This window comes from Aythya ferina, assembly GCF_964211825.1.
Source record: "Aythya ferina genome assembly, chromosome: 2".
Taxonomy (NCBI): Eukaryota; Metazoa; Chordata; class Aves; order Anseriformes; family Anatidae; genus Aythya; species Aythya ferina.
This window is the reverse complement of record NC_140297.1, coordinates 102445426-102466328: the sequence shown is the minus strand read 5'-3', so window position 1 is coordinate 102466328 and position 20903 is coordinate 102445426. Positions and strand designations below refer to the sequence as shown.

At 36.7% G+C, this 20903-nt stretch overlaps 1 protein-coding gene across 2 annotated transcripts in view; it reads left to right on the top strand.

Annotated features, from left to right (window-relative positions):
* The first annotated feature begins 450 nt into the window (after positions 1 to 450).
* Positions 451 to 20903, top strand: part of DOK6 (docking protein 6) — a 246417-nt gene continuing 225964 nt past the window's right edge. The window contains exon 1 of one of the 2 annotated variants that reach the window (XM_084511407.1): positions 451 to 692. In XM_084511407.1, coding sequence (XP_084367533.1) covers positions 627 to 692 — 66 coding nt within the window. In that variant the 5' untranslated portion in view covers positions 451 to 626. The remainder of the gene's footprint in view (positions 693 to 20903) is intronic. The other variant, XM_084511406.1, reaches the window with a different exon arrangement.

The following is a 20903-nucleotide window of genomic DNA, read 5'->3' as shown; positions in this document are numbered from 1 at the left end:
AGTCGTTAGACACCACATTTCAGCGTCTGGCAGGGAGGCACCTTCGTGGCTTCTTGCTCACCAAAAAAATACCCTCCCGGGCCCTGTGTCCGCACGGATCCGCCACCCGGGCGGGAGATGTGGCCGCGGCCACAGGCACCCGCCTCCTCCCGCAAAGTCAGCACAACCGGTGCCGAGCGGAGCCGCTGCCCCCTGCCAAGCGGCAGCACCCGGGCTCGCCCCCCGGACAGCTACCCCCGGACCCCCGCGGCCAGCAGGGCCGGGCTGGGGGCGGGCTGCGCGGCCGCGGCGCCGGGGGCGGTGTCCCCGCTCCGCTCCGCCCGCTGCCCCGCCCGCCGGGCCGCCGCCGGGAGGAGCGGTGCGGAGCGGAGCGGTGCGGAGCCGGGGAGTGGCGGCGGAGCCTTACCCCGGCGGGCGGCCCCCGCCTGGCGCGGAGCGGGGCGGCGAGGAGCGGAGCGGAGCGGAGCGGAGCGCGGCGGCTGCCGCTGCCTGGATGCCAGAGGCGCCTCCGGAGCCGGCGGCCGGCGGTACCCGGGAGGGCCCGGGGAAGGAGGAGGAGGAGGAGGCGGCAGAGGAGGAGGAGGAGGACTCCGGGCGCGGAGGGGAGGAAGCAGGCAGCGCTGGCCATGGCCTCCAACTTTAACGATATAGTCAAGCAGGGCTACGTGAAAATCCGCAGCAGGAAGCTGGGGGTGAGTGAGCTCTCCCTTCGCCTGCCTTGTCCGCCGTGGGGGCCTGGGGGGCGGCAGTGCCCCGGGCCGGGGCCGGCAGCACGGGGCGCGGCGACCTGCTGCTGCCGCTGCTGTCGCCGCTGCTGCTGCTGTTCCTCCTGTCGCCGCCTCTGCTGCTTGCACTTCGCTCCCTTCTGTAGGGGTCGGTGGGGATGCGCTGCCATTGCACATCGCAGGGAACCGGTTTCTCCCCACTCCCTGCCCGCCGCATCCCTCCGCGGCTCCTTCCTGGAGCACGGTCCGCGGGGAGCCTCGCCCCGTCCCTTCGCCCGCCCGGCTCTCAAGGCTCGGGCCGGGCGAGCATCCATCCCTCCTCGGGAGTCCCTTCCCCCAGCTGCCCCTCTCCGTGATGCCTCCAGCAGAGGCTCTGGGGGAGGGAGAGGGAGGGAGGCGCAGGCAGGATCTGTAGAAACTTTGTGCACGGCTCCTTCCTCACCCCCACAACCCTCCCGTTTGGGGAAAGGGATGCCTTTGATCAGGGCGAGGGCTGGAAATACCGGAGGCTCGTAGTGAAGCTAATAACTGAGGGAAGTGGGGAGGCTGGTGCCCAAGGATGTGGGGAGCTGGGGGTGGTTGGGCAGAGGGTGACAGCCAGCCGCAAAGATGCAAGAGGAGCTGTAGAAAGTGACAGCAGGCTGGCCTTGGTACCCACCAGGATGCTCAGGGAAGCCGAAGGTAACATCGCGTTCTCAGGCTGGCCATGGGCACTTTTGCTGATGGGGTACAGCAAGCCTTGGAAAGGCAGCAAAGTTGGAATAGAGTGCATGCGGCTAGGCAAGGGCCAGCATCTCCTAAACTTCAGGCGCTCCCAGGACTAAGCTGTCCGGGCTTTCTTCCGCTCTTTTGGGTGGCAAGAGAAGGCTCAGGGGAGATGGAAGCCCCAAGGCCTCTGCTGCCTTGCACAGCTGCTGATGTTCCCAGTAATCCCAAAAGACCTGGCTCTGTGTGGGCTGGGGATCAAACCTGGTGGAGAATGGATGGGGTATGTCTTTTGGGCTCTTCCTGTTTTATTTTCTCTGTGTGTGCAGAGAAGTGGAGGGTAAAAAGCACTTGCTTTGCCCTCCAGGAAGGTGGGCTGCCTCCCCCTGCTTTCCCAGTAGAGCAGGGGCCATGTGAAACCTTCGCCCTCTGTCTCCCCCACCCTGCCCCACAAGTCAAGCAGAGCAAGCTTATCACAGTGCTAATATTTATTTCCTCATCTCCACTCTCCTCCACAGATGCTGTGCTCTGCTTGCAGACACAGCATGCGGGATGGTGGGAGACTAATCATAAATTGACCTTTGGAGCGTTTCGCTGCCTTGGCAGGGTTGTTAATTCCAGAAGAACACTGAAGAGTTTGGTCCGAATCTTTAATAGTGTGAAGTCTGAATGTTTGAGGGAAGGTATAAATCCAAAGAGAATGGATGCTCCCATTAATGATTTTTCAACCCAAAAGTTGCTTTATGCATCAGAGTCATGCATTTGTTTATCTGAAGAAACAATTTTTAAGCCTTAGTTTGTTTCTGGCAGTCCTTTGCTTAACCTTTGCTCATTGTGTTTTTCCCCAGCTCAGTTGCTGGATGGGTCCAATACAAAGCAGTGGGATGATAGTTTCACATCACCTTGGTGTTTGTAGTTGAAGGCAGCTGATCTATTTGATTTGCAACTCTGTATTTGAAGGTGTCTCAGAGTCCTTTAAATGTGAAATGGTGTATATGCATATCTCTATACATGCAAATACATATATACCTTTGCGTATAGCGTATATGCAACAAATGTGGAGTTCATATTACAGCAATTTTGGACAATATTTGCTGACTTCTGAAAATGAAATTGTGAAAGTACTGGTATTTCATTATGGCACAGCTTAAAGTAGCTTCAAGGCATACATCTGATTTTTGGGGGGCAGAACGAGTAACTGCATTTTTTGGAAGCAAATATTATTTATGGTCGAAAGGATTATTGTACTTTTGCACTAAAGATAGTGAAACAGTTTGTACAGTGTCTATGGAGAATGTTCTCCTATTGAAGAGGTGTGCGTGGGGTGACAATTCAGACCACAGCCTCAGGCAGGTGGTAGTGTAAGCTTAAATATGACATATGGGGATGAATAAATCTATTAAGTACAATATAAAATGGATTGTGTTTTATAGAAAATAGCATCAAATTCAAATGAGATGTGATGGTTGAAAGGTATGAATATGTGTGTATATATCCATAGCTAATTGGATTCTGGTGACTGAATTTCTAAATTAATGCATTTTTTATTCACCAAGTGAATAAAAGTGAATTAAAGGTTTGTATTTTTCCCCTTAAATCTGTCTCCTAGTCCAGACCTTAATGAATTACACTAGAGCTGTCATAATGTAGGTGAATGCATCAGCTTTCATGGATATAAATGTCTGTTAACGAATATTTTTAACCTCCAGAAAATATTAAAAGTGGGGAAGGGAGTTATGGGTTCTGCAAATTAAGGATAAGATCACTTAGTAAATACACTTATATCTCTTGCTGGTTATGTTTTATTCTTATACACTGGGAGTTATTGATTTTATTTTTTTTTTTGTCATAATAGTCTACATTCTATGAATATTTTGATGTCTCCTGAAAAGTAGATTAGAAATTAGAGAGCCAAGGTGACTAATGCCAATTGTAGTGCTATACTTGGGCAATAAAACTAATTCTAACCTTTAGGATGGTAGCCAACTCATGATGGAAATTCTTCCAGTGCAGCTTTTATTCTGTCGCGTTTTGTGACTGAGGGAGCCCTGGCTGGGAATCAAAGGGAAAATACTTCAGTATAATGTAGCCTGTGAAGTTTTAGGTACAACTGAGTGACATAATACTGTAGAGCAAAAGCAGATAGTGTATTTCTTTTTTTTTTTTTTTTTTTTTGTCTTGGGGTGAATTTTCAGATAGGATTTTATTTCCCCAAAATTTATTTTTCAAAAACCTTAGTTGTTAGGCTTCTTCTGTGTGCCTCCCTTTATTGATTTTTTTACTTTGTAAAATAGAAACTCTTCATAAGTTTTTTGTTTGTTTTGTTTTTATTATTAAGATGTCACACATTTACTTTTGATTTATTATGGCTATGATTTTCAGTAAGTTCACTTGTTACCCTGGATACCTACTCCCTACATATACTCAAATTAGATTCATACTATGAGCAAGTGCTGCCTCCAGTCATGGAGGATGGACAAATGTCCATTCTGAATCGAGCAGTCAGGACTTGGAGCTATTTAAGATTAACATCTTAACGTACTGCTGTATATTTTCTGACAGTCTGGCATTTTCCGGCAGACCCCGTTATTTCGATATTTTTACATTGTTTCTTTCAATTTAGGGTTGGATACTCAGCACATCAAAATGAGGAGCTTTACCAGCCTCTGTTATTGTTAGAAGCTGACATCTACCTCCTCTGGGAATATCATGGTTTCTGCTGTGGAAGTATTAGGCCACGAAGAAATATCCAGTCGGTTAGACAATTTAGATTATCTCCTTACTTTTGTTAAGCATGGGCTGTGTATAAAATAGCTCTATGGTGCCTTCATTAAGTTACTTCAGTATGTACTGAAGCCTACATAATGTTCCCTCTCACGTGTATACTTGCAATGGCTCTATGAAGATGTCATGTATCCCTGAAATTTAGAAATTGTAGTCAGTGAGGATGGCTGTAATTAAAACATCTTAAGAGCTAGTTTCCTTGTAGCCTAAAATATGTCTTTCTTTTCAGTATTCTGGCATTCCTGTGCTGTTTGATGTTTTGCTTTTCTCTAATATTACATAAAGGAAATACCTCATTCTTGCAGCCATTACATTTGACCTGTGTGACCCTCTTTTGAAATAAATTTGATTGTAATGTGGTGTGCTGTTTAGATCAGAATAGGTCATTTGTGTAGTGTGGAGTAGGACTGTGCTGCCTTTGTTCTTTTGGAGTCTTTCATAGTTGTGTTACATTAAAATTCATATGACACAATTTTATACTGTGCTGGCTGTGCTCATAGCTGAAACTTTCCTGTAGCAGATTGGAATCCCTTTGTTGTCTCCTAATAAACTAAGTTGCAAGGATTTCATGCCTAGCTGAAGTGCTGTTTCTTAGAAGGAAAAATAATTTGATGTCACGTTAGGAAATCTAATTAAAAATGAGTGTTGTGTCACTTTGGTAGTCTTGTTTTGACCCAAATCAACCTTCAAAGTCACAATCTTTTTGTTTGTTTGCTTTCTCCTTATTTTTGGCACTCCTTGACTACAGAACAAAAGAATCCCATCTAATGGAAATTTTTACTGAGTTGGTGAATAAATCCTGTTTTTTATGTATTTCCACATACCGAGTAGAATTATTTCTTCATTGGTTCAACTTATACTCTGCTTCTGCTATCCAAAGAGAAAATTGTACCTGCCAGTCAGTCTTGTTTGAGTAATAAATAACAGGATGCTGTTAGTCATCAAATGAAAAGTTTTACTGTATAAACTCCCCCGCTTTTAACTATAATTTTAAGTCATTATAGGTAGCTTTCTGGAGAGAAGCATAGTGTTTTTCCTTCTGCTGGTAACACTGATTGGCTGAAGACAGGGTTAACAATGTTACAGACATGAACCTCTGACTGCTGCTTAGTTCCTTTTGAGCGCAGTATGTATTTTACAAAATCCTAACATTTAATTGATAATATGTAATATTGATAATAATAATTGATAGGGTGAAGAAAGTGAAGGGATCTGCAAGGACAATCTGTGCCCTAAGTTTGAGGTTATGTTGATTGATGACAGTGGCTTTGCAAGTGGGTCGTGATGAATACAGGAGACAGAGCAAGGGTTCTTCATGTTCTCTTCTGCTATAACAACTATAAGACAAACAAACAAATGGAAAAGCCCAAGCAAAGAGTGCAGCCTGGAATGGATATCCTTTCCATAGATTATTTTATATTATTATCTATGGCAAATCTGCTTACCCTTTTTGAAGGCACTGAGAATGGCATTTATAACTACATCATAATATGTGACCTAAACTATGCATTACATCTCATAGCATGAAAATAATTCAAATGAGACTTTAAGAACTTAATTCCTATTTATTATGAATTTATTTTAATTTCAGTAAAGCTCCAGACCTACAGGATTTCGATGCAAGATTCCTTCTATGTAAAGGAGTTCATTTTTCATGCTAGTTCTAGACAACCTAAGATAAGGAATTAAAAGGATTTCACTGTAATCCATTAAGGACGCTAGTCACACTTACTACTTAATACTGAAAGTATCATTTTAAATGCCAATAATTACTGCTTTCAATACTTTTTTGTGCTATAGTTACATGATTGGTTTTGCAGAATTAAATAGAAAATATATGGATTTCCAATTAGGTTATTATGGAAAGAACAGTCATTTTGAACTTTGGACCAGTTCTTATTGATTAAGCATATTGTGTAGCAAATTGAAAGAAATATCTTGCGGCATTGTAAACAAGGACAAAAAGTCCAACAATTTTTTATGCTAATGTTTGTGTTTAAAGAAACTTATGAGTCAGACTTGTATTAAGTGCTTCTGAGTTGCTGTTTCCCAATTGCTTTTCTTGATGTGCTTTTTCACTTAATTCTCAAGAGGTCTGATAGCCAAATATCTGTAAATTTCATAATGGATGGGCAATTATTTAAATGGACAAATAGTTTCTCTGTGGCAGATAGCATATTGCTTCCTTGTTATCAATGGATTATAAATGCTTCTATTTTTACTCTTGTGTGTAATACCATTAGCCTCAGTGAGATTATACCTTAGCTGTATGAAGACTACGAGATGAAGTGTTTGTAGACTTAGCAAGGAAGGAAGGTCGAGGTGGTCACATTTTGTTTAGATTTTGTATCTCTTGGGAGATTATAGCCTTTTCTTTCCTTTTTTTTTTTTTTTTTCTTTTTTCTTTTTTTTTTTTTTTGTTTAGTAGTCTATCATTTTTGTCCTATGGAAGACATTAAAGACCTGATCAAAGACCCTGAAGTTAATTTAAAGAAACACATTAACTTCTGTGGCTTTAGTTCAGAATCCAAGAGGGAATGTTAGCTGGATACATACAACACACATTTTCTTGTTATAAAATGCCCTTCAAATCCTGCTCAAATGAGTTATCCTTTCTCAAATCAGTAATTATGGAAGGAACATTCTCTATGAATCCTGGAAATACACAAGGAATTATTCATGTCATTACAGTAGTGAGTTTTCTTCCTTTTTTTTTTTTTTAAATAATCTTGCTTCAAATCATTCATTCAGATTTTTGCAAGCAGTGCAAAATGTTTTATAGCAGTTGCCTAGCAACAACATACTCAGGCAACAGCATATGTGAATCAGTTGTTAGTTATACATTATATATATATAGCTATATAGGGAGAATACATTTTAGATAAGTACTAATGAGAAATTTCTGGAAAAAGAAAAAAGCATACTATGAAACACTGTTAATTATTTTAAAGACAGATAAAGGTTTTTGTATCTATCATAGCCTCAAAAGTTTGTCTTATAGGTTGTGTAAAAGATCTGCTGGTTGAACTGCTTTTCACAGATGTCATGATATAGTTAATATGCAGTCATAGCAAGCAATTCTTTGTTGAAGGTGAAAAATATGTATGGATGCTGATTTATATCCCTCACTGTTCTTTAAATTAATAATGTGTTCTCAAATAAAAACTTTACTGTATGCTGTAACCTTTCAACTGTGTTACATTTAAAATAATACTTGCAAAAGCTGTGCTACGTTTTGTATTTTTAATCTCTTCAATTTGCATTGCAGCTTTAAGATTCAGAAAGATACTGGTGTTGTATTTTAATTGTCATTTTGTTGATTTTTTTTTTTTCTGGATAAAATATATAGTTCAACTGTAAACACTGGGAAATTTCTGTACTGATGTCAACAAAGGTAAATAAGGAGATCTTTAAATTTTACGGAGAAAGTTTGTTTACAATAGGACAAATTTGCAAATGTAGAAGCTGAGAGAAAGCAGGGTTTACTCTTTCTTAACACTTTCCTATCACATAAATGCCTTTTGTTTTAATGTTATTTATAAATTAATGTTACTTCCAGAATATTCAGAATATATGCCCATGCATCATATCTGAGAAGGAAATTTGTGTATTTAGTGAAGCTAGTAAGTGATTTTTAGAACTGAAAGCCTTGTACAATTTGAGATTTCCAAATACTGAAACTTTCAGATGGTATGAAAATTGAATCTGCTGACTGCAGGAATACTTTCACTGATTAGGGTAGGCAGTCTTTCTCAAAAAGCTGGGACTAGAACTGTGAAGAGTTTTGCAGATGAATTGAGTTCTGAGTGAGAATGAATATTGAGTTCTACTTAGAAATTATGGAAGAAAAAATTATGCAATTTGTAACGTTCTTATGAAATATCTTTCTTTCCAGTGAACCCTACTACCAAATAAGTCTTACATATTGCATCTTTTTAATAATAGTAGTATGTCAAGTGATGTTGCTGTCCTACTGAGAGGTCACAAGATCATACAAATGGAGCCTCATTGTATGTAAAGTGTGTAAAATCTTTTAAAAGATTTTAAAAGATTGCTTTTCTCTCTGTTGTTCAGCTGCCTCACTGGCCCTCATCATCCTGTTTACCTGGATGGAAGTTTGAGAAGTTTTGGTGTTGGTCAGGTATTAAAAACAGAGCATTTTCTCCAGCACCTGGAGAAAAAAAGATACAGACTACTGTGCTGGGTCTGGCTGGGATGGAGTTAACTTTCCGTGCAGCAGCCCATACAGTACTGTGCTCTGCACTTGTAGCCAGAACAGCATTGGTATCACACCAGTGTTTTGTTTTTTGCTGCACAATACTAGCACAGCATCAGGACTCCCTCCGACCCCCCAAAAGCCATAAGGCTGAGGGTTGGCCAGAGATGAGGAGGGGACTAAGGCAGCTGACCTAAACCAACCAAAGGGATATTCCATACCATGTGTCACACTCAGCAATAAAAGGTGTGGAAGGGGAAGGAGAGGGAGGTCTCTTGTGGAAGAGTCTGTCCTTCTGAACAACTGCTACACATATTGAGGCCCTGCTTCCTAGAACATGGCTGAACATCATTTGTTGATGGGAAATAGAGTAATTGCTTTTCTCTCTCTCTGTGCTTCTGCATGGCCTTCGCTTGGTGTTTTTTTTTTTTGTTTGTTTGTTTGTTTTTTTTTGTTTTTTGTTTTTTGTTTTTTTGTTATGTTTGTATTTCCCCCTCTTTCTCTTCCCTTTAATTAAATCATCCTTATCTCAAACCTTGAGCCCTTTGTGTCATATTTTCTTCCCCTTCCTCTTTGAGAGAGCAGCTGTGTTGGAGTTTAGCTGCCCACTGGAGTAAAAACACAACTACCTTCCTCCTGAAGGTACAACTCTTCAGTTTGTTTCTCTAAGTTTTTCATTACAAAAGGAAATACTAGCAAAGTTTAATATCAAAGGTTTTTCATTATGGTATAAACAAACTAGAACCAATACTGAGCAGGAAGCTCATCTTAGTTCTAATGCTTTCTGCTCTTTGTTATTGTGGTATATTTTTTTAGACATTGTTGCTCCAAGGTACTCTGTGCTCGGATGCAGTTGGTGCATTCTCTGTTTTTATGAATTATTTTTTTTTTCCAACAAAAAGAAAATAATGTATGAAGTCAGACAAAATAATAACAAAAAAAAGAGTTTTCTGAAGAAGTAGTCATAATTATTGTTTTCATCTCCTGGAAAGAGGAAACTACATTTGTGGATGGCATCTAGGTATTTATGATAATTTATTATAACTACTATTTTTATTTATCTAACTAGTTGTAGAGAATACAGTCTGATAAAGTGTTTACTTGATATAGTAAATGTATTATCTAGCTCAAGTGTGATGAGAGAATCAGAAAAAATACAATATGTGAGGCCTCACTAAGGAAGGAGAAAACTTCCATTTTAACTGTAGTTGAAATGCTAAATTATTAATCACTAGGTTAGTATGCTAATAATAAGGTACTTTCAGATGAAATCATTTTGCTGATGGAAAGTAATTTTTGTTGATGTAGTTAGAATAGTAGTCTTTCTCCGAATGATAATTATTTGTCTTCTTGAAACTGTACTTTCAAACTGTTCCTATGAATACCTCAGCAAGATGAGCTTTCCCTATGAGAACAGAAAAAGAACTGTGTTTTTGATACCATAAAAGCAAGCTATAGCTGTTCAGTTCATGGTCCTTTCAGTTGCTAAACACGATCAGATCACTCTGAGTTCTGTAGCAAGCAATGAAGGTCCTCAGCTTCTCATGGAGTATAATTCTTAATTAATGTAAATTTTGCTATTGATTACATGAAGCAAAATACATTAGTCATATTTTGTATTCTAATATTAATGATTGTTGCTTTTAAGTTGCTTACTTAAAACAGTGTTTACTTACTGACTAAGGAAGATTGACTTTTCACTTGGGATGACTTATGTTTCTTATCTGAGAATAGATTTCTTGACTTATGAGTATCAAAGATGTATTTAATGCTAGTATTATTACTCTAAGATACATTTTTTTGAACTCCATCTATATATATTGTTACTGATAATACTAAAAAGATTGAGACTTATAAGGATGCAAGTGGAAGAAGAAAAACTTCTTATAAGCAAGCTGTTTTTTGCTTTTCAGGAGACTTTTTTTAATCTATATATGCATATAATATATATTATATTATAAAAGAACAACATTATTATATAAAAGAACAACAATATCCTAACATAAGGATATATAAGGGTAATTTTCTGTAATTGTAGCAAGAAGTGTAGTAAATAATATTTTTTTCTGTAGTTGTTGTATCTAAAATTGCAGTAGAGCTCTTTGGAGTTCTTTGCACTGTTAATGAAATAACCTCTTTCTAGAAAACATACCTTCATGCTTACACATTGGATTGTGTGTGAGAGGAGTTAAATTTTAGTCTTTTTCAGAGATATGATTTGTAATCTTGAGCACTTTGATTCATTCCAGCCTTATTCTCAATTATACTAAGCCATGTGTACACTGCATACATTAAATTTAAACCTGAATTAAGGCCCCTGACATTGCCAGCAGAGTGAAGAATCCTATTAGTGTAAATGGGAAACAGGCTTTCTGTGCTTAAGTTTTCTATCTGTAAAATGAATATAATTTCTCTTCTTCCACCACTTCTTTATTTTGTTGCTTAACTTATAAACTCTTGATAGATCTTATTTATATATGTAGATTGGCACACGCTGATCATGGCAAAAAAATGTTTGATGTTACCATGGTATAGAAAATGTCAGAATAACTTAAAATTTATTTTTAATAGTGTGAGTCACAATGACAGAACGGTTGAGGTTGGAAAGGAACTCTGGAGGTCATCTGGTTCAACCCCCTGCTCATGCAGGAGCACTTTTGGTTTGAAAATATATTTAATTTAATTCTTCTTTAAAATGGCTCTTTTTACAGTCAGGATTTGTTCAAGTGGCTGTGTTTTTTGTTTGTTTTTAGTACGTGTATATTTTTTTCCTCAGATCTTGTTGATACAAGACATTGCTCATCAATTTTCATCTTAGAACCAGGTGTCAATGACAGCAAGGCAAGGAGGTCTAAAGCTGATAACTCCAATAGGAATTCTGTCTCTCTTGATTTATTTGACACACAGTTGTAGCACAAATTCTGAAGTCCTGGATGGTTTCACTTTTAAAGGTGGATATCACTGAAAATGTTAAAGGCACAATTATTCACATGTTAACTGGCAGAATAATTCTGCAAGCTGAATCTAGTCCATGAAGCAATTCCATAACTGCTAGGGTTACTGATCTGCAATTGCAAATGTAAATGTCTGACCTCAGACATAAACAAATAAGCAATATTTGTTAAATTTATATGACACACAATGGAACAGCCTCATTTAAAGGTGGGGTTAACAGTATTCATACATTATCTTTTTCCTTTGTTAGTGCAGTGGTCAGACATTAGATACAGAGATTTTCTCATCTCTAAATTTTATTAGTTGCAAGTTTTTCCACAAAGCAGTTTGAAAAAATTATGTGAAGGCTTATTAAGGCTTATGTGAAGCTTTCTACTTAACAATACTAATACCTAAACTAAATTGTAAATTTCACCCATAAATATCTTGGAGCTCAGCACAGGGAGATTATATTTGTATATTGCTCAGAGGTAGGTCTGTGGGACTACATGCAGTTGGTGGGATGAATCAGTTGAGTCTACTTGCAGAAGTGCCAAATACTTTGACTCTGAGGAAATCTATCTACACAATTACACAATAAAAAAAGCAATCGCAGAATTGTTTAATGAAAACAAATGCACAAGAGATTAAAAAAAAAAAGTTGTTCATCCAGAATAGTAATGCCAACGTGAGCCCTTCCAAAAGAAGTGTTGTAATAGCCAGTGTTATCAGGGTACTGGTTTGCCTTTAATCAAAAAAAAAAAAAAAATACATATATATATATATATATATCTTTCTTTAGCCTGAAATCCCTGAAAGAGTTGTATTCTCTTCAGTAGGTCTTAGCTCAAAGCAAAAGATTGAAAGGATACTAGGTAGCTTTGGCTAATATGGTGTGTGTTGATTGAATATGCTCTTAGGTTATGCAGTGTCATCACAACTAGGTAGTAAGGTATTTAATGAAACCCAGTTCATTCATCTTATCACATTTTTCCAGTTTTTGAATAATCCTGATTTTTTAAAAATTTTATTTTTTAAATAATGAAAATTCTAATGTAGACCCATTCTAGGGTAGAGTAACAGAAAGGAAAATGTTAAAAATAGGCAAAAAGCCTTCTTTTTGCTGTAAAACAAATACGTAGTTAAACTAGATCAGTTGTTTCTGGCATGTGTAATTCTTTCATTAAATCTCATTATTCTGTATAGGTGCACTTTTAATTGCTTCTAGCAAGTGGTAAGATCAAACTTTTTTGCATGAAAAGCTGTGCAATGGGAAACAAAATCTCTGCAGTAAATCTATATTTACATCTAAAACTTAGCAAGGGTGAATTAATGAAAGTGAGATTTACAAAACATAGAGTAAAAAAAAAATTAAGATGTGACTAGACCAGAATTTCTGACAGCAGTTATTTCTGATAATGACCTGTAGCAGAAGGAATAAGGAGCAACAGCAAGCAAGCTGACTTCTCTGATGTCTTGGAAGAAAAATAGGAATAGAATTATTTTTATGGTTTCAGGGTCATTAGTAAAGTTAAAGATTCTGCAGTTTCTAGAAGACAAAGTGGGTAAGTTAATGCAGAGACTGGATTTCTAGAATAAAAGCCATTGCATGGTACAGGACTTGTGCAAGACCCAGAGGCTGAACAGGGTATTGTGAGATCACTGAAGATTTAGGTTATTGGAAGAATTAGCTCTGAATGTCTGTGAAGACATTCATTAGAGATGAATGTTTTCAAACACTTCTTAATCATTTGGGATTAAGATAATACTTACAAATTGTAAAAGTGAGCTTTAGGTAATACCTTAGCAGAAAATATTGGTTATACCATCAAATTGTGAGGTGCTTTCAAGGCTGAAGCCACACAGTGAGACATAGGGAGGAATTGGTGGAGAAGCTGTGGAATAATTAGATAAGATTTATGGTCAATGAGTGGAAAATTTACGTTGCTGGGCCTCATACTGTACTTATGTGAGGATAAATGTTAGTCTAACAGCTTTCATACGATAATGTACCTACAGCATTTGGATGTATTTGGATGGATTTATTTTATTTTAATTTTATTTTTTTGTATTTTATTTTATTATTATTTTTTTTTACTGGAAAAGAAAATATACACATTTGTATCTATTTGTATCTAGATATTAAAATATTTTTAAAATGTGTTATTGAGACACAATCATACCAAAATGAATTTTTTGTCCTTGGTGAACCCAGAGGCTAGATACATTTCAAAATGTTTCTGGAACTGTATTTTTGAGAACTCTTGATGTCAGAAAATAATTTTTGCCTGTGATCTTTTCTTTTTGCCTCTGAACAAATAAATCAGTCATATCTGCAGTTTCTATGTAATAGTATTCCAAAAATTATACTCATTTTTTCTAAAAAGAAATATTCCAGGTGAATGTCTCCTCCACTGCAATATGAAAAAAATTGAGTTTAAAATCGTAGTGAGATGATACCTGTTCTTCAAAATTCTTTTCCTTTTTTTTTTTTTTCCTCCACCTCTGTCTAACCTGAAACATTACTTAGACCAGCCTGTATAATAATAATTGATCTTCTTATAGCAATACTAAAAATTTTCTGTAATCAGGAAATTACACAAACAAACACACTTCTAAATATACTTAACTGATTTACTTGTACCAATTTAAAAGGCTTCAGCTAATGGGCCAAACGTACTTGTGAATAGAAAAACATATGTAGAAGAAGCCTCCTTCAGTTTATGTCAGGATTTCCAGTCCAGGAGAATGTAAGAAGTTGTAAATGATGCTCATTTTTATTGACCTGAACTAACCCACAGCTGTGCTCTTGCTGATACTCATGGATGACCTGAGTTAAACCAAGAGATTTGGAGTGGGAAATGTTACTTTCTGCTTCTTTGAAGTCAACTTTAGAGAACTATAAAGCAAAACTGCTCCCTGCGTAACTCTTAGGATGGTCATGACTGAAATAGTGAAAATGGAAAAAGCTAAATGAGCAATATCTGATCATGTAGAGTTCATTAATTCTTGCTTATCAATTATATCTCTTTGGGAAATTAGGTTTGCAGTGATACTTACACACCAATAGAGGAAAGGCATTTGAGAAAAAGGGCCAAATCTGCCCTCGACTGTGCAAGTATCCCTGAAAGTGTTGCAGGTTGTATGTGCCAGCCACAGGGTTTACCACAGAGGTGAAAGTTTTGGTCAATTTTTATTCAATCCTTTGCTGCAGCCATTTCATAAAGTTCTATCAGTCCCAGAAAATGTCGTTATAAATTAAACTGAACAGAGCAGTTCATCATTTTCAATATTCTCTTTCTAAATAAGTAGATAACTATTTTTAAGAAATTATTACTAAATGAGATTTTTTGGGGATTTTTTTTTTTTTTTTTGGTAATGAATCAGGAGGGTTGAAAAACTTAATTTCTGAAAAAAAAAAAAAATTGAAATGCTTGTGTGATATATTGTCCTCAGAACGAGATGCTATAGGCATAGGCCTTTAATCCCTGTGCCCTAGTTACAGCAATTAGGGTTCATGAAATATAAATTTAATTGCATAAACATCCTGATTTCTTTTTTCTTGTGTTTCAAAATCAGTCTGAAATATTAATGATCACATTAAATGCACTCTATTATATGAATTGCTGTTAATACTGCATTCTAGTTATCCTCATAGGTGCAGTGAATGACATTTTCTAACATTTAACATGTACTCTCCTGTTGAAGGAAATTTGACTTATAATATGGTTTCTTGTAGGCCTGTCTCTTTACCTGCATTTAAATAAAAGTGCTGAAGATGTTTAACTTTCTGGAAGACCACATTTTTGAATTGTTCATGATTTATAGTACTACACGATGCTGAGGAGAATGGAAATGCCAGACAAAGTTGTGGTTCCTTCCTGGAAGAGCTGAAAAGAGCTGAAAATGTTAATCTGAAATGTTAAAGCTCTCCAAAGCCTGATGTTATTTTTTTTCACTGAAAGATTTGTCTCCATCTAAATTTACCAGCCATTTCTGCCTATCATGTCTTTGTAGATGTATTTCTAAAGCTTAATTATAAAAGTTCATTTCTCCCCTCAGATTGGTGAATAAACAGCCACTGATGTGAATCAAGTCATCATCAGAGCATTTGCATTGCATTGCATGATTTTGTTGGGATCAGGGAAGGCACTTGTAAGGTATGAGGGTACAAGTAGAGGTGGAAAATGTGTGTTTTTTTTTTTTTTTTTTTTTTTTTTTAGATATTTGAAAGCTGAAGGCAATAAAAGCATATTTTTTATTTTTTTTTCTTTTGTTTGTTTTTTAAGTTGTTTGTATATCAACAGGTATTGTGATGGATAGATTGCACATCACTTATATAAACACTGAAAGCTCCCAAATGAAAAATTCACAGCCTTGGGAGGGGGCTTGTTTTGTTTTTTTAAGGCCAAGGCATATGTCACTATAAAACAACTATATCTACTTTAATGTGGTCATGGATGAGGCACTTAGCTGTTCTTCTGCAAGAGGAATGAGTTAATAAACCCAGCGCACAATCTGTTTCTGCTGTAGCTCTTGGCACACAGCAGCCCTAATTGGTTGAAGCTATTGAGGCCTTAATTGCTGATTTTGCAGTACTGCCATGTTTACTGATAAGGTTTAATGCAAGCTAAAATTTGTTAACTAGAGAGAAACAGTCACACTTGTACCAAGAGTGTGAAGACAAACAGCAGACTTTGCTGTAATACTGAATGACGATTAAGTATTTCAGAATGTGGCATTGTTAAATATCCTGTTTCAGGCTATTGAAATATCTTTCTTTGAGCAGAAAAGCAGGAAAATGTTTCTGGGTTAGACATTATGCAGCTAGTACTGAAATAAGTCTATAGTGGGTGTGATAGCTGCGTGTTTTCTTTACTGATTCACATGACTTTCAACTATCTTTTTTTTTTTTTTTTTTCTCCTGGAAGAAGACTGATAAAACTCTTAGTTTGCATTGAGTCAGGAGGTCTGGGATTCAACTGAGTATATAAAAGGAGAAACTCCAGTTGTGCCTGCCTGGCTAAGATCATCTGCATCAATATTTTTATCTTCCCGATACCCTAATTTTGGCTTAATATCAAAATTTATTCATTAAGCTGTGGTTTTATTCAGATTCCTGAATATGACAAGAACCTCACTGTCTGCTAAAGAGAGGGCTATTGTATTTAAATGTTTAAGAAGTTAGGTCTTGAACTGAGATATCTTCATGTATATTTTTAACGCAGTATTATTGCAGTATAATACAGGAACCTTTAAGCTACTAACCTGCTCTTTCATTTCTGAATTATATCTTAAAATCATTTTTACTCGTGAATTTTATATAATAGTCATAAAAATACCAAGTAATGTTACAATATGGTTGTTTATGTCCCAAAAGCTTAATAGAAGAATAAATGTGTTTTGTACTTAGCATAATAGTCTGGAAGTGCTAGTTTTATGTGTTTTGGCATGTTTTTTGTATACTGGATGCATAGCTTGGAGTAGTGGAAAAGGTAAAATATTAGTTGAGTGAAAAGCAGATGCTATTGGAAACTCCAGACTGAGTTTTTGTTTTAATGTCTGAAAAATACATGACCCTGTATTCGGAGAGGTTTTGTGCTTGTATGTGATTTAAGATCTATTTCATTTTGTTACTGAACCATATCTTGAGTGTATTATATAAGCTATATATATCATCTCGTACAGTTCATAAGATATATAGATTAATCTACACAACTAAATGTGTAGAAATGTGTATCTGCTCTGTAGAAGAGCAGATAATTGAAGGACCTAATAGGGGTTTAATCCATTATCTACTAATGCTCAGAAGATGAGAAATAGGGTGTGTTCTTCAAATATAATAAGACAACTAATAGCAATTATTATTATGTTTTTTTCTATGCATTTTAAAGCAAAATTGTGACGAACTCTGCTTGCAGACTTAAGACTCTGTCAAATTAACATAATAGGTATTTATTTCAATTAATGGTCTACATTGATTGTAGATTTTCTTTGACTCATTTTGGTTCAGGTATTCATTAAATTGTAATTCCATATGGGTCTAAGATGGTATCAAGTGTTATATACTGTATTAGGTGGTGTTTTAGATATATAACAGGGCATTCTTGCTATTTGCTTGTGATATAAATAAGTGGTGGGTTTTGAATTTCTTCAGCACTCTACATCCTCTGTAGTAGTCCATCATGTTGAGCATTTCTAGCCCTGAAAGGCTGACAAAAAATAAAATGACTTCCATCAGCAAGATAATTCTTAAACAAGACTCATCTTATTGTGCTGTGGCACTTGTACTGGCAGGCAGATCAGTACCACCCAGGTGCTTTCTCATTCGCTCCATGTGAGATGGAGGGGAGGATCAGAAAGTTAAAAGTGCAAGTGAGATAAAGACAGTTTACCAAGTAAAGCAAAAGCCATGTGCTCAAGCAAGGCAAACAAGGAATTCAATTGCTACTTCCCATTGGCAGAGAGGTATTCAGCCACTTCCAGGAAATCAGGGCTTAACACGTATAATGGTTTCTTGGGAAGACAAACACCATCACTCTGAATGTCTTCCCCTTCCTCCTCCTTTACGTCAGCATTTATTGCTGAGCATGACACAATATAATGTGGGATATTTGTTAGGCCAGCTTGGGCCAGCTGTCCTGGCTATGTCACCTCCCAGCTCCAGGTGCACCCCCAGCCTCCTAGCTGTCCGGACAGCATGAGGAGCAGAAAAGGCCTTGGCTCTATGTAAGCCGTGCTCTGCAGCAACTGAAATATCAATGCCTTATCACCACTATCTTCATCAAAAACCCAAACAACAGCATTGTGTGAGCCTCTACAAGAAAATTAGCTGTGTCTTAACCAAAGCTGTGAGACCATACATAAGATGCTCTCCAAACCCCCAGTCAAGAATGTCTGTATATCTTTCTGCATTTAAAAATCTATAAGGTTTGCAAGTCCTGCTCATACAAATGTCCTTTCCTCTTGCCAAACTATTTAGCAAACTCATGTGGTTATCAATAGAATATACAGTGTGTTTTTCTTATTAATTTATTTAAGCAATATGATTCAGAACCGTTTATTAACTATTGTTCTATAATCCATAGATGTGGAAAAATATACCTTAATCATGTTGATTTTATTAAAATTTGAACAGTAAGATATTTCTAAGAAGAGTTACAGAAATTGCAAAATAATTGGCAGTACCACAGTTATGTGGACTCTTTACCTATCTATTTATGTACTTCATTGTGGATTAAAATTAATTTCTGTTGCCAAGAAACAGTTATCAAAATGTATCTGTTCTGTTAACATAAAAATATGGTCTTCAGTCAAATAGTAATGACAGCAAAATCATGAACTTTCCTCCTTCACCTTTTCCTTTCATTTCACTGAAGTAGGAAACAAAAATTATGAAATAATAAGTTTTTAATAAGAAAAAACAGAAAACAAACTGCTATGTTCTTGACCCAGTTAACACTGCAGAAATATTAACTTGTGTATTTCCTTACAATTTAATTAGGATATGCATGTTGACAATATTATGCTTATAGTTTTAAATTTAATATTTTACCAGTAACTTTAATACTATATCTTACTGTGCAAACTTTTTGCAGTAAATCACATACATAGTAACTATACTATATAGTGCTTTACTGTTAATGGTCACCTAGGTTGTTTCATCTCCTGTTCCAAATCTTTTATTTGTCACCTTCTTCCCATTATATTTTAAGCAAAGATAAAGAATTAAAATGCTATAAGTAGAGAATAAGACTTTAAAAGAACAGAACATTTTTTTTTTAATCTTCACATAGTGTATATTAGGATAGACACAGTATTTTTACTGCCTGCCATTGCACTGGGTTGCAATAATAGTCCAGCCAAGAAAAAATGAGATATATAAGAATTCAAATCTTTTATCTTACTAGCAAATCAAACTTATGAAATACGCAATTTGTATTTTATATGCAGTAAACATTGTGGAATAAGGGATGTTATTTGTTGCTGACTATTGTATTATTTTTTAGAAAGAACACTATTGTGGCAAAATCAAAACGTTAATTTTACAGTAGACAGAAAGCTCTTACATTTAAAGCTTGAAGCACCCTCCAGAAAGTGCCAAATGCACTAAACCAGACTTTATCCTATGTTGTAACCTTTGTGAATCTGAAGAGCATGAAAAAAAAGTGTGAGACTCACTTTGTCTAAATAAATGGCTCTGAAGATTTAAAAGAATCAAATTGTAAATGTCCATTATTAAACTCAATCTGACCAGAGGTGGTATACAGTTTATCAGGAGCTAGCAAATTGCAGAATGGTAATTACTTTTTTCCAGTAATTATATGCTCCTTATATAGGCTTTTTGCCTGCTCTGAAATCAAGAAAGGAATAATTTGTTGTTACTGCTTTCTTTTAATCATGGTAGATGGCTCTACCAAGCTACTGTAACGTGTTCTGGTCACAGTGGTTGCATTTTATTGAGGGCATTGGGATGATTTGAGTAGGTAGTTGAGGTGTTTGTAAATGGGGGAGGCTCTTCATAGGTTTGTTTTCTTCTTCCATATAAATTAGGAAGAAAGAGCATGTGTCCAATGTAAATTGGTAATGGCTGTTAGGTAATGACTGCACTTAAGTTTTGCATTCATATTAACTAAGTCATGTCCTAAGTCAGATCATACTCTCTGATTTTGAATATTTTCACAGCAAAATAATGACCAAAAAGAATTTCCTGCTTTAAAAAGCAGTAAGCTAAACAATATAATTTGAACAGAATAATAATAAAGATAGCAACTGCTTCCCTCCCCCATGCTATTTTCATGCCTCTATTCCTGTTAATTCCTTAATTTCTTTCAAAAATTTTCCTTTGAGTATTTCCTTTGAGTCCAGTGTATTCTGTATTATTTCTTCCTGACATTTGGTAAAGGTAAAGAGAATCAATGATAACTCGTATTCCTTTATATTATATACATTAATATACAGGGAAGACATCAGATGTCATGTTAGAAAATAAAACATAGACTAGGCTGGCTTCTGCTGATGAGCTTGACTTTGTGATTTGGTAGGTGGTCTTCTTCTAAAGTATACGTGTACATTGTAATTTAGTATTAGTCTATGCTGGTTTATTTTCCTTAAAGAAGAATTATTAAAGGGAATATATCCCCTAAGTATTGGGAATCAAATACTGTTTTTCAGTTTCATGAAAAAGAAAATATAAAACATGAAGAAAACAAAAATACTGAAAATTCCTACTACCCCAGGAGAACTCCCCCAGATGTTCTGTGGATGAAGACACACAATTTGGGAAATAAAAAATAAATAAATATTTTTTAAAAGATAGCTAAAATGAAGGAACAGTTTGTTTCCATAGTTGCAGTTTCCTCTTACAACTCTTTGATGCATCATAAATGCAGCAAGCATGACCATTAACTTGATTCACTCTATTTCCCAATACATTCTCGCTGTTCTGGAGAGAGGTTTGAGACTGTGCTGAACAAGACGAAAGTAGACAGGGTAAAACAGAGGTAAACAGTTGGGCTGAACAAATGAAGGAGACTCTA